Source organism: Halichoerus grypus, chromosome 6 (genome assembly GCF_964656455.1).
Source record: "Halichoerus grypus chromosome 6, mHalGry1.hap1.1, whole genome shotgun sequence".
NCBI classification, from domain to species: Eukaryota; Metazoa; Chordata; class Mammalia; order Carnivora; family Phocidae; genus Halichoerus; species Halichoerus grypus.
This window is the reverse complement of record NC_135717.1, coordinates 24273544-24286173: the sequence shown is the minus strand read 5'-3', so window position 1 is coordinate 24286173 and position 12630 is coordinate 24273544. Positions and strand designations below refer to the sequence as shown.

At 52.1% G+C, this 12630-nt stretch overlaps 1 protein-coding gene across 1 annotated transcript in view; it reads right to left on the bottom strand.

Moving 5' to 3' along the window:
• Positions 1 to 4983: 4983 nt before the first annotated feature.
• The window catches only part of LOC144382257 (uncharacterized), a 44190-nt gene continuing 36543 nt past the window's right edge, over positions 4984 to 12630 (bottom strand). The window contains exons 13-21 of the mRNA XM_078074729.1: positions 11666 to 11767; positions 10938 to 10998; positions 10794 to 10829; positions 10647 to 10714; positions 10429 to 10523; positions 9401 to 9483; positions 7433 to 7595; positions 6758 to 6840; positions 4984 to 5174 (exon numbers count right to left, since the gene is read on the bottom strand). Of these exons, the coding sequence (XP_077930855.1) occupies positions 4998 to 5174; positions 6758 to 6840; positions 7433 to 7595; positions 9401 to 9483; positions 10429 to 10523; positions 10647 to 10714; positions 10794 to 10829; positions 10938 to 10998; positions 11666 to 11767 (868 nt within the window). The 3' untranslated portion in view covers positions 4984 to 4997. The remainder of the gene's footprint in view (positions 5175 to 6757; positions 6841 to 7432; positions 7596 to 9400; positions 9484 to 10428; positions 10524 to 10646; positions 10715 to 10793; positions 10830 to 10937; positions 10999 to 11665; positions 11768 to 12630) is intronic.

The following is a 12630-nucleotide window of genomic DNA, read 5'->3' as shown; positions in this document are numbered from 1 at the left end:
TCATTTTGAAAACTCATAACGGGAAACGTCACAAAACACAGGCAGGAGGTTTGGGCAGGGGGAGCCCTCACACACTACCACTCCAGATCCAGTGGGGACCCAACAGGAAGACATGGACTTGACCGCGCACACGGATACGCCACTATTCCAGCCAGCAGAACTCGATTCTCATCTCTCTATGCCCCCCCCACCTCCTCCAACAGGACTCACCCATGAGAAGCTACAACACTTGGAACTACCAGATGCCGCCAATGGACCTTTGGTCCTTAACAGCCTTCCAAATTGCCCCCTTTCCTCCTGAAAACAGTGAGCCTCTCTGATAGTCCCCAGTGTGCCTGAGGTTTCATCACAGCTTCTCTGTCCTACATTCAAGTCTCTTTCCTCCCAAAGAAACCCGACAGTGGCTGATAATTCCCTGAGAGTTTCTCCCTTTAAGGTTACACACTGGACGGGACTTTGTTTTTACCTGGGGCTCTGGTCGGTTCCAGCAGAAATCAGACAGTGGGATCCCAGCTCATTCTTCTAGAAGGTCCTGAGAGTCAGCAGTGAGTGTGTTCACCTCCCAACTAAATGCTGCTCCCCTTCCTCTTCATTGGAGTCAGGATTTCTCCCCAGAAACCAGCCTGCATCTGTAACAAAACCACCACAGCATCTCTGACGTGGCGTCGCGGGAGCCCTCAATCCACGGACCCCTGAGGAAAATACCTCTGGTTCAAATACCCTCAGGGAACATAAGGACCAAACCAGGGGAACAGCCCCCAAAATGCAAGCGACTGTGCTGCTCACCTACCAGCAGGTCCTGGGAAGCCGCCCACAGCCCCCTCCTCAGCACTCAGCCAACAAGGCTGCTTCTCCGTCGCTCCTCAGGAGGCACCAAGTTGCTGCAAAGGCCCCAGGTTCTCCCCAGGGCGGCGGCAGAACTTGCTGGTAAACGCAGCTCTGGCTCTCGGAGGGCTAGTGGGTCCTCAGGGGGCAGCAGAAACCTCTCCTGCCCTGAGCTACCCTGGCTCAGATAAGGCCATGACGTCTTCTGACAGCAGGCAGTTGCTGCGCGCGCGGGGAAACCGCCCCCTCCCGGTGGAGGTGCGCGGGCGCCCTCTGCTGGCCGCACTGGGAATCCCTACAATGCTCAAAGCCAGGGCCCCTCAGCTGCAGGCACAGAGCATGCTCAGGTCCAGCCAAGCCATCTCTCTCCATGACAGATCCTGAGGCTCGGCCCCACAACCCCATGCAAAAGGGGGTGTGCCCATCTTCCCAAGTGAAACGGCCTCTGCAAAGCTCAGCCCTAGGAAGGTTGGAGCTTTCGGCTCAGGGAAATCTGATCACCGGCTTTCCCACCTTCTCTGGTCCCAATGCTCAAAGCACCTACATCGACCTCCTCCACCCTGGTCCATGGTCCACTTCCATACACCTAGACCAGCAACCTCTTGTCATCCTTGAAATTCCTCTTCGTCTCTGCTTCTCTCTACCCTGTGTCTCTCTCTTGGTTCCTCTCGCTTTCTAGGACTTGCCCAATCCCCCCACCACTCACTCAGCGTCTCTCTCCCTGACAGTCTCTTTCCCTCTCTCCCCAGGCCCTCGGGCCTTCTGCTCTGTGCAGCCCTGTCCAAGACCACAGGGAACCACCTCTCCTGTCTCCCCCTCTCTCCTGCCATCATTCGGCCCAGACCCTGCTCACAGGGCATGGCAATCCCATTTTCAAAGGCTGCTCAGGCTGACCTTGACCACAGCAGTGCACTTCCCAGCCACTCCTGGGAAGCATGTGGACAGACAGACCTGGACACCTCGGTGGCCCAGCCACGACCCCAAAGCTACTGGGGGATGGCTGCTTCCACAAGCTGGGAAGAAGGAGGGCTTTGCAAGACCCAGGAGTTCTGGTGCAGAATGGATTGGAGTACAGGACCTAAACAGTGACAGAAGCATACACCCAACTCCTCCTGTGTGGTGAGGGAGGAATGGGTCCCCTGTCATTGGCCTCTGCCCTGCCCATCCCTCAACAAGGAAACTGGGGGAGGATTATGGGGCATCGTGGGTCTTACCAAGAAAACTGTCACCATCAGCCCCGCTCAGAGCCCACCTGCTGTTGGGGGGCAGCTGGTGAGGTGAAACCAGTGCACACAATCTGGATTAATGCAGGGCCTCCTCACCGGTCTCCCAGGGCCACTAGGGATGCTTCATTCATTCCTCACCATCACAACAGACCACTGCCTGGGGACAGACACCTGTCCTGCTCATCACCACACACCCCCTAAACGAGCAGGCGCCATGTGCTCGAGAGTATCTAGCACCAGAGTTAATACAACCACCAACAGACTTAAATACATGTTGTGTCCGCCTCCCCAGAAGGATTTCTTACGCCCCTTGCAGTGAAGATACCACAAAGGGGAATCTTGCTACTCTCCTCCATCACCACCATTGCTGCCGGTTTGTTTTCTGTGTGTACGGGCCTCACACTGTGCACTGGAAGGGGAGCGACTGCAGGGCCTCCTGATGGCAGACGCTGACACAGAGACAGAGCCGTGAAAGGTTTATTTGGGGGATCCCAGGAGAGACAGAGCACAGGGGACAGGATGGGCAGGGACAACACTCAGGACATTAGGCTGATCTGACAATTTTCTAAATATATGCACACACAGCCTGGTTGTTACTGCTCAGGGACGTCTTCAAATATCAAATGTACTGTCCTGTAAGGCAGATAGATTTGGGTTAGTACACTGTGACCTTATGTTTTCCTAAATGCATTTGCTTCCTCTGGTATATCTGAGGCCTTGAATGAACACCTGAGTGTGTGGCTGCTTCCGTGAGTCTGTATGTAATAGAAAATAATTGTCTTCACATCTCAGATATAAATCTCTGCATGGACATGTTCTCAGAATGATCTTTTACTTCATTCTCGGCTAGGACCTAAAATTTAATAGAAAAAAAAAGGGGGTCTTTGCCTTATTTTTGAAATGAGGATGCCAATCTCTGGGCTGAGGTGTTATACTCTCAGTGTAATGTTGTGGACTTAAATGAACATCTTTTGATGATCATCTGATGGAGCTATTTTCATGTAAACAGTGAGAAGGGGGAGTGGCCAACAGCCCAGATATTTTGCATATTCTTTCTCTTTTTTTGAGATAGAGAGACAGAGACCAAAAAAGGGCAAATTTGTGCTGGAAAGGCGGCGGGGGGTGGGGAGTGGGGAGGAGAGAAATTCCTAGATAGGCTCTACACTCAACGCCGAGCCTGACTTGGGGCTCGATCACAGAACCCTGAGATCATGACCTGAGCAGAAATCAAGAGTCCGATGCTTAATCGACTGAGCCACCCAGGGGCCCCTGCAGATTCTTTATGTACTTCAACTCCTATTCTTCTAATGACCTCAGAATCCGACAGGCTCCCCTTTCACAGATAACAAAGCTGAGGCTCTGAGTAGGCCCCACGGAGAGCTGGCATTCGGGCAGGAACACAGGTAAATCCGCAGGATACTGTGACCAAAGTTCAGGGAGATGCAAAGTGCAGGCAGAGCGGTGACTCAGAGGCAGAGGCGTAGTGACAGGGATCCAGCGAGGGTGGCTCCTGGTCAATCCTGAATTCCCCACCAAGAGTCTGACTCGGGCTGAAGGCCAAGGCAGCCACTCTGCTGATCTTGGTCCCGTCTTCACTTTTTCTCACTGGGGCCCACAAACTCAGGCAGACAAGAATCCCCAAAGGAACCAAGTTCAATTTCCCAAGTCTCCACCATATTCTTTCACCCAGTTCAGAACCTTCAGAAATTCAGAGGAAACAATCCTTATAGATTAGGAACGAACAGCTTTATGGCAACAATGACGTTCTGATACAAATAACTGCATTATCCACGCCGTGTGACGGACACAGGCAGCAGCCCGGTGTGGATCTCACGGTGTCCTCACACTCACTGCTCAAGCTGCTGGCCTGCAGGAACGGCCTCCGCTCTACCTGAGAGAGGCCCATCCACTCCCCTGAGCACCTCCATCCTTCTCATCCACAGCCTCCTGTTTCTCGTGACTCATGGCTCCCTCTCTTGTCCTTCAGATGCATCGCTGGTGCTTCCCTTATACGGAACACAACATCTATGTCGTTTAATGAATGTGTCCCTCGCTGCTCTCAGACCCCTGAAATTCCCTCCTCATCCCTCCCAGAGCACAGAATATGGTCTCTGTACAGTGTGCATGTGCATACCTGCTGTGCCCAGCTTTCGGAGAAGAGCGGCTCTCCTTCACCACCAAGGGACCTGCCGACCACCTCAGTGTGAGTGAAAGACAAAGTCCATCAAAGGCGTCTCCTGAGCAACCTGAAGAAAGTGATCCTGTCCTTAGCAACATTCACTCTCCCATAACATGAGAGGCCTGCATGCAGGACTGCTCTTCCTTATGGAGGATGCCCCAGCGTCTGCATCTGACCCACGTCAGAGAAAAGACGGAAGACCATCCCACTGGAAGTGACTGAGCAACATTCCAACAAACCGTCTACACCTGCCTCCAGCATCTGCCACTGTTTCTCATTCTCACCTCCCTTACCGGACAAGAGGGTTTCCCACAAGTATCCACTGACTGCCGAGGACAAGGGACAGACCCCTACCCTGATGATTAATCAAGGGACCATAGCCCTGCTTCAGGTGTTTCTATAACTAAGGAAATGAGAGCTCAAACTCAACACGCTGAAAACAAAGTGAGAGGTGTGTTTCATCCCACCCAGAACAACAACTGTGGACTCTGGACGTGCCCGACGGTAAGAAATATATGTCCGCCATTCTGCGATAGAGAGGATTCCTTCCCAACGACGGCACCTCCCCCCTCCCCCCCCCCCCCCCCCGCTCAGTGTGTGCAAATAGCCAAGCACAACACCTGTATGTCCTGAGAAACCTCAGGATGTTACAGCGCCCCCAGGCGGTTTTCCCCTCGCAATGTCAAGGCCTCAGCGGAAACTCAGCCTTTGCCCCACCAACTCAATAAGAAAGAAGACAATACACATTGTAAGTCAATTCATACGATTCATATCATCCCACCCTGTGCTGTAGGTTCGGGTGCAGGGTAAGGACGCAGAGACCACTGGGTGGGTGGAGGGAGGTGTGCCCCAGGGCCCCAGGATGGTGATGAAGGGGGATCCGTGGGGTACGGTGGACCCAGTGGGCCGGGTACAGGAGCGGGTCCTCTTGCATCCACAGGGTTCTGCAGAACAGAAACCAAAGGAATGTTGCTATGACAGACAGAAGCAGAACCCCCACCAACCTGAAACCCAAAGAAGCAGGGGTCAGCACCTGGCCCTCTCTTCACCCTGAGCTTCCAGGGAGCAGAGCACCAGTGCCACTAAACCCTAGTCCCCCTCTTGGTGCCACCACACACTCAGGGACCAGGGAAGGAAAGAACGTAGTGTCCCCACACATCACCATCCATGTCTGAGAAGGTGGAACATCAAGTCGTCTTCGCCTACCAGGTGACCAGAGGCCACAAGAAACGGCCCATAAGCAGCATATGCCAGACAGGCAGGCATCTGCGTCCAGGCCCACTCTGATCCCCTCGTCCAGTGTGGCCCCAGAGGCTTGCCATGTGACTCAGTGAGAACAAAAACACGCTGAGAAGTCCGGAGAAGCCCAGTGTCCACACGTGGAATCACAGCCCCTCGTGGGTCCAACTGCTTCCCACCAGCACCCGCCTGACCCTGCTCCGCTTCCCTCCCTGACAAAGGGGTCTTCTTCTACTCTCCCAAGTGCTGTCCATGGCCACAGACACCGCTCAGGACACAGGAGTTTCTGGAGTCCTGCAGCGGACCGGGAAAAGTGCTGAGAAGAACACGATCCCGAGGAGTTCGTGAGACCCAGCTCTGTGGATCTGCGTCACCGGCATTCCGATGCTCCTCAGCTCAGGCACAGAGCAAATGCGTAGTCCTTGGTGTCGAGAACCACTGAGGGGCCGATTCTGCATCCCCGGATGCAAACCAATGTGTCTGGAGAGCAGGCGTCACCCTCCCAGGATGGATCAGGAGAGACGCTATCAGCACAGCCACCAAAGCACATCAGAACCCACTCACGGGAGCACGACTGAAACGTGTGTGAGCCGTGGGCCCTGCAGGGAGTCACCGGGATTCCCTCTTCACGGCTGTGCTCCGGGGGGCGTTTTCTACCACACACCTGGCCCCTGGCAGAGTTCACCTTCATCTCACCCAGGGTGCAACTGGAGGGATTCCGGGTCGCGTCTTCACCCACACAGATGGAACGCACGTGAGGTCGCAGCTCACCTTCTCCACCAACACTCACAGCTGCCCAAAACACGTGGCACAAAGTGTGAGGCAGGGCATGGCTTTTCCCGTTTCCAGCTGTGAGGATTACCGCAGACATTCTCCCAGCTTAGTCTCCTGACCCGAAAACCAACACCACTACCGCTCTCGCGGGAAAGCAAACTGCAAGGAGTCAGCGGGACTGGCCGACTTCAGTGTGGAGTGACATATTGCTCTCCTCCGGAGTTTACACACACACACACACACACATGCAGACACACACACACACACACAAGGGCAGGGTCCTGCTCTCCTTCATTTCTAAGCACCTGGAGCTTCAGGACGCCCCGCGGAAGGTGATGATTTGGAAACAGAGAAGTCTGTAGGCTCCGAATGAAGACTTGGCATATTGAAAGGTCAATGACACCACACACAGATCCCAGGACATACCCAATAGACACAGGTCAGGACAGGGTGCTGCCCAGACAGGAACAGGATTCCAGAAATGGTTACAATTGAGGAAAGACACAGTATTTACCTGGTCCTTCTGTGGGACCTTCTTGGGCGGGGTGCCGCTGTTGTCCCCTTGAGTGCCACAGGTTTCTGAATACGGCCGAAGCCCTACAAGGGACGGAGGTGGATTCAGACTGGCCTTGACCATGCAGGATGGAAGCCAACCCTCTACACCTGCCCCACCCTGTTCCACTCTCTCCCACTCCCACATCCCTTCCAGATTCAGAGCGTTTCTCACAGGTCTCCTCTCACCCCTGTGGACAAAGGAGACACAAGTCCCCCACACCTGAGGATGTGATCAGTCCACCCAGTGACAGATGTTTTCAGAGCTAATGAATAACACTGGACAACTGGGGCCTCCACAAGTCACAGTGACTTGAGGTTGTGCTTCATCCATCCCAGGGCCCAAAACATTGTGTCTGGGCAGTGCCCATGGGCAAAGCTTTTATGTCTGTCTTTTGCAAACTGTCACTTTTCTTCTCGATGGCGGACACCTGCTGCCCATTTCTGTAGGGTGAAACAAGACAGTCCATGAAATGGATGTCCACAGAAAGGTGAGGAATGCTACTATGTCCTCACTCAGGTCGATCCTTGCATTGCAAAGCCTTCTGGTACCTCCTCTACATCTTCCCCACCAACTGAAGTACTTAAACTATGAATAGGCTTTACGATTCAGGTCATCCAATTCAGATCATCTTACCATGTGTAGCAGGAACGAGCTGTGCTTGAGGCCCCCATGTCCACCCATGTGGAGGAGGTGCAGGTGGCCCATAGCCAGTGAAGCCTGGTAAACCCTGCCCCATGTGGTAGGGCATATGGGGGGGCCTTGGGGCATGAGGAAACCCTCTCACATCTGTACCGACCTGCAGAACAGAGGAGAAAATATTTGGGCAAGACACACAAAAGTTGCAACACCAAGAGCTGAAACCCAAGAGAGCTCTCAGCATCCTGCTCCTTCTCCAATACCATGTTCCAGGAGAGCCACATCGTGCTAGAAAACTTTATCCCTCCCAATAGCTGCCTACTATAATAAGGGGGGTGGGGTGAGGAAGGAGAATGGATGTTACAGGAATAACCTACTGTCACCAAACATCACTACCCATGTCTGCCAACGTTCACTACCAAGAAGTAGTGTCTTAAAGGGTGAAAAGGGATCACTGGAAACGAGTAAAGCAGCCCACACTCCAGACACGGAGGCATTGACATCGTGGACAACACTTCATCGTTCCTCTTCAACCACCGCAGAAGATTTGGGTTTGTTAAGAATAGACAGAATGTGGGGCGCCTGGGTGGCTCAGTTGGTTAAGCGTCTGCCTTCGGCTCAGGTCATGGTCCCAGGGTCCTGGGATCGAGCCCCGCATCGGGCTCCCTGCTCAGCGGGCAGCCTGCTTCTCCCTCTCCCACTCCCCCTGCTTGTGTTCCCTCCTCGCTCTGTCTCTCTCTGTCAAATTAATATTTAAAAAAAAAAAAAGAATAGGCAGAATGTGGTGAAACTGAATGCCCTTTCTCCACAAGGAATCTGAGCCACTCGAGGTGAATCCCTTGCCCGCAAAGCCCCTGACTGTCCCCACCTGCCTCACTTCCTGACAAAGCGGTCTTCTACTCTCTGCAGTTTCTGTCCAGGCCACAAAGACCCTTGAGGAATTAGGGGCCTGTGGTCTGATAGTGGACCTGGAAAAGGGTTTTCCCAGAGGAACATGATACCAATGGCCCTTATTTACGTGCAGCGGCTGTGTTTATCTTAAAACACAGTCTTCGGAATTTTCCGCACACTGAGTTCCAGAGCAATTTTGTCCAGTGGGAAATTAAGATGGGAAGGCTAAATAACAGAATTCACAAAAATGTTTATGTTTTCTCATGGACAACTCCAGAACGTGTGATGAGAGAAGAAACCAGCTCTCACAGTGACATAAGACCAAAAAGACCTGCTCCTAGAAGCCCAACTGAAGGGCTTGTGAGGCCCGGGTCATGCAGCTAATCACCGACATCCCCCCTTCAGATCGTGTGGGCCAGTACACCCAACAGCTTTGGAAATTCACAACAGTCGTCGAAAGGGTACAAGTAGAGGGATTCTGTACAGCATTTTTACCAGCAGAAGTCAAACAGGGATGACTTACGAAACTTGCCCTATCTAAGAACATGCCAAACTGCAAAACAGGCAATATAAAATGGAGAGAGAGTTTCCCCTAGTTTCCAGTTGTGAGGATTACCACAGACCTTGTCCCAGGTAAATCATCTAACCCCAACATGAACACTACACCAATCGCACCTGATCGTAACCTACTGACTGGCAGTCAGGCCGGCCAGAGACTTCACTGTGGAGTGACGTGTCATCCTCCTCGAGCTAAGTCCCCGCCCGGGCACTGTGGGTGGGCAGGGGTCGACTCACACACACACTCACACACACACACACACACACACACACACACACACAGTGAGCGCCCTGCCATCCTTCACCTCTAAGCACCTGTGGCTTCAGGAGGTGCCACCGAAGGTGAGGATCTGTAATGGAGAAGCCTGTCAGCCCCTGGGTGAACTGCTTGTATTTTGAAAGGTGAACGACACCACAGACAAACCCTAACCCACCCAACAGACACAAGGCCAGGACAGGGTGCTGCTCAGAAAGGGAGAAGTTTCCGGAACACCTGGTAGAGGCCACGGTAGTTACCTTGCTCATCCCTGGGTCTCTAGGAGGCTCGGTGCCCCTGTTCCCCATGGGAGACGCACCAGTTTCAGCATCAGACCAAAGCCCTAGAACAGATGGAGGTGGATTCAGACCAGCACCGACTGTGCAGAATTCAAACCCACCCTCCAAACCCGCCCCTAACACGTTCCCCTCTGTCCCACTCTTGGGTCCCTTCTCAGACACACAGCATTTCTCAAATGTCTCTGCTGACCCCTGAGGACAAGGGGGAGACCTCTGCCTCTCCCCCTCGAGGATGGGACCACCATCGCCCAGCTTGCTTCAGGTGTTTTCATAGCTAAGGGAACGGCAGTAGACTGCTCTGGGCTCAACCAGCTAAAAATGGAGAAACCCTCAACATGAACGGCATGCATTCTTTTCTCAGGCCGCCAGTTGACGGTTCAATCCTTCAGTCTATAGATGAGGCCTAGCATGTGTGACTGGCTATTACGTAAATATTTAAGAGAAGAATTGGAGTAGACTAATCGTACAGTCAGGAGCAAAGTAAAAATAGGCAGATTGAGAAGTAAAGCTGTGGCTTTATACCGATAACATTAGAGGAGTAAAATGCATGACTTTCACGGATTAATAGATTACTGTCGATGACAAATAAAACAAAAATCAAGGAACCTCCATAAAGAGTAAATAAATGCCATTTTTCTCAATTTTTGTTTTTTTCCAAAAAGTCTTCACCGTTGCGTCAAAGTGGGAAGGGAGCTCGGGCTCACAACTCCTCCAGGCTCAGCTCTGCAGTAGGTGGGTGGTAGAGGGGGTGGGAGGGTCTGCAGTCAGGGGAGGGGCATGAGCTCCACCTGTCACAGGGACAGGGGCCCTGCTGCCGGTGGGCACCTGAGGAAAGCACCCTCCTGTCACCCCTTCAGACGACCTGCTGTCCTTAGGGAGTGCTCGTGATTCTCTCCAGGACACACAGTGATCACCCACAGGAACGGGAAGGACATCGTGTGCTTTCCCAGCAGAGATCAGGCTGCTGCATTTCACAGCACGCTCCCTACCTCTCCGCACACGGTTCTGTGTCTCAGGTCTTCCCGGCATCGGTTCCTGCCTCATGGATCCCTCAGGCAGCGTCCCTCTCCTCATCATGTGCAATCTTGAATACAGAAAAAGAATGGACGTCTAGAAGAATTACAACACCATGTCCTCTACTAGACACTAAACAGCTTAGCCTTGACCCCTCAAGACACCCAGAAAAGGGCACGTCAAACTCGCACACCTGTGTCTCACGTAGGCGTTCTCCCTGCTCTGCTGCACTATCTTCCTCTCCCAAACCCGAGCCTTAGTCTGGGGGAGAAAAACACATCCGCCTTCAGCTGTGCCGGACTGTGCCCCAAACGAAGAGGAGGAAAAAGAAAACACTTACCCAGTTATCTAGAGCACTTCTCTCATGAGCTGCGATCTGAAAAAGTCAACGCACCAAGAGCCCATGTTCAGGGATCTAAGGGCCACTTCCATCACCTGCAGGAGGCGCGAAGGGGCCAGGATGTTGGGGCACAACTCAGGTTACCTTGTGTTTGAAGGTGAGCTCTGCCTCCCGCAGCTGATCTTGCAACGCTCCGACTTCTCGCCTGTGAGTTATAATTGCTTTCGTCAGATAACACCCAATATTGGCTGTGATTTTAAATCATCTGCCCACGTGGCCATTCTCCTCTTATCTGTCCCCTCATACAATTGATCCTGACACAGGAAACACTTTTCACATGGTTATAATGCACAGTAGGATCAAAGCTATTGCTACCTCTTTTCCGTAATCGTTTTTCTTCCCCTGCAGGGTTCAGAGTTGACATAATTTCCTTACCCATTTTCAATCTTTCCCTAATTTATCACATGACAAGTGTGCCATCAAGTGTACTGGGAAACTTCTATCCTCGCCATGGTTCCCAGGGTTGCAGAGACCAGCGCCATCAGATGGCACTACCGGCTTTATGGGTAGGATTCATCCTACGACAAACTGCTTTCCTCAAGATTAGGACAACTGACACCACCCCCAGGGACGATGGCGTGGAAGAAGTTTCCACAGAATCAGGCCAGCGCTGGGGATCAGGACATGTTTAGTAATGAAATGGTTTTGTTCTTTCTAGAGCTTCACTTTTTGTGTCTGGTAATTCTCTCTGGATATGCCTCTGAATTTTTGTTTCTATTACATGGGAATTGAGTCTAAACAATGAAGAAAAGTGAAAAATACGAAGTGAACAGGGATGTCAGGAGCCGCTAATATTTAGTGTCTGAACTCACTTGTACTTGTCCGTTTCTTCTTTGATTCCTTTCAGATTTTCCACGGCAGCTGACAGCTGACTCTCTGTTGCCTCCAGGTCACGGCGGGTCTTTGCGACCTTCCTAAGACAGGAAAGGTATAGACATGGTCCAGTAGCCAAGGTCCAGAAGTTCTACCGTCATTCCTCCCAGCACACTGGATAGCCTAGATTCCAGTGTCCCTCATAAATGCACAGACTGACAACACAAGGAGGGAAATGAACTGAAGGTCCCATTTAGGGTTCAAGAAAAATCAAACTCCGGATGCTGCCAAGTCGTTGCAATCGGAGCTGTCTTTACACTTCTCTACTTCATTATCAAGTCCTCAAGTAACATTGCAGTTTGTGTCCTCTCAGAGTTGGTCTTTTGTCGGAGACGGTGAAGGCTCCTTTCAGTTCAAAGTGAAAAACCAAGCCTGACCAACTATAGGATGAGGCGGGGGACCATCGTTAGTCGTACACCTCCACGGGGAGCCCTGATCCTCAGACCAAGGCTGTGCCTGACACAATGAACCCGAAAGGAAGCCTTCCAGAATATGGCTTCATCAGCATGGCAACTCACTCCCAGACATCTCTGGGTCACCAACTACAACCCCCGCCTCCTCCTTTGAAGAGGCCAATCTTAGTGCCGGCAATATGTCCTCAAGTGTAAAAGGCTGTGAACTGTCACATAGTCAGTGTGTTCTCTCCACGCAACAGATTTCAGATGGAAAACTATCAACTGCATGGAGTCAACCGACTTGAACAAGACTGAGTTCACTGATAGTGAAGGCAGCAACGTGCGATGCTTAGAAAGGCTGGTTTGCTGTGTTGCCCTCAGACTCTTTTGTTCATGGTGTTGATTGAAAGGGTTTCAACAGGACACCTGATTTACTCAAGATCACATGCAAAAAGACTCTTAGAAACGGAGTCAAAAGCTCCAGACAGAGAAAGACACATGCATTTGCT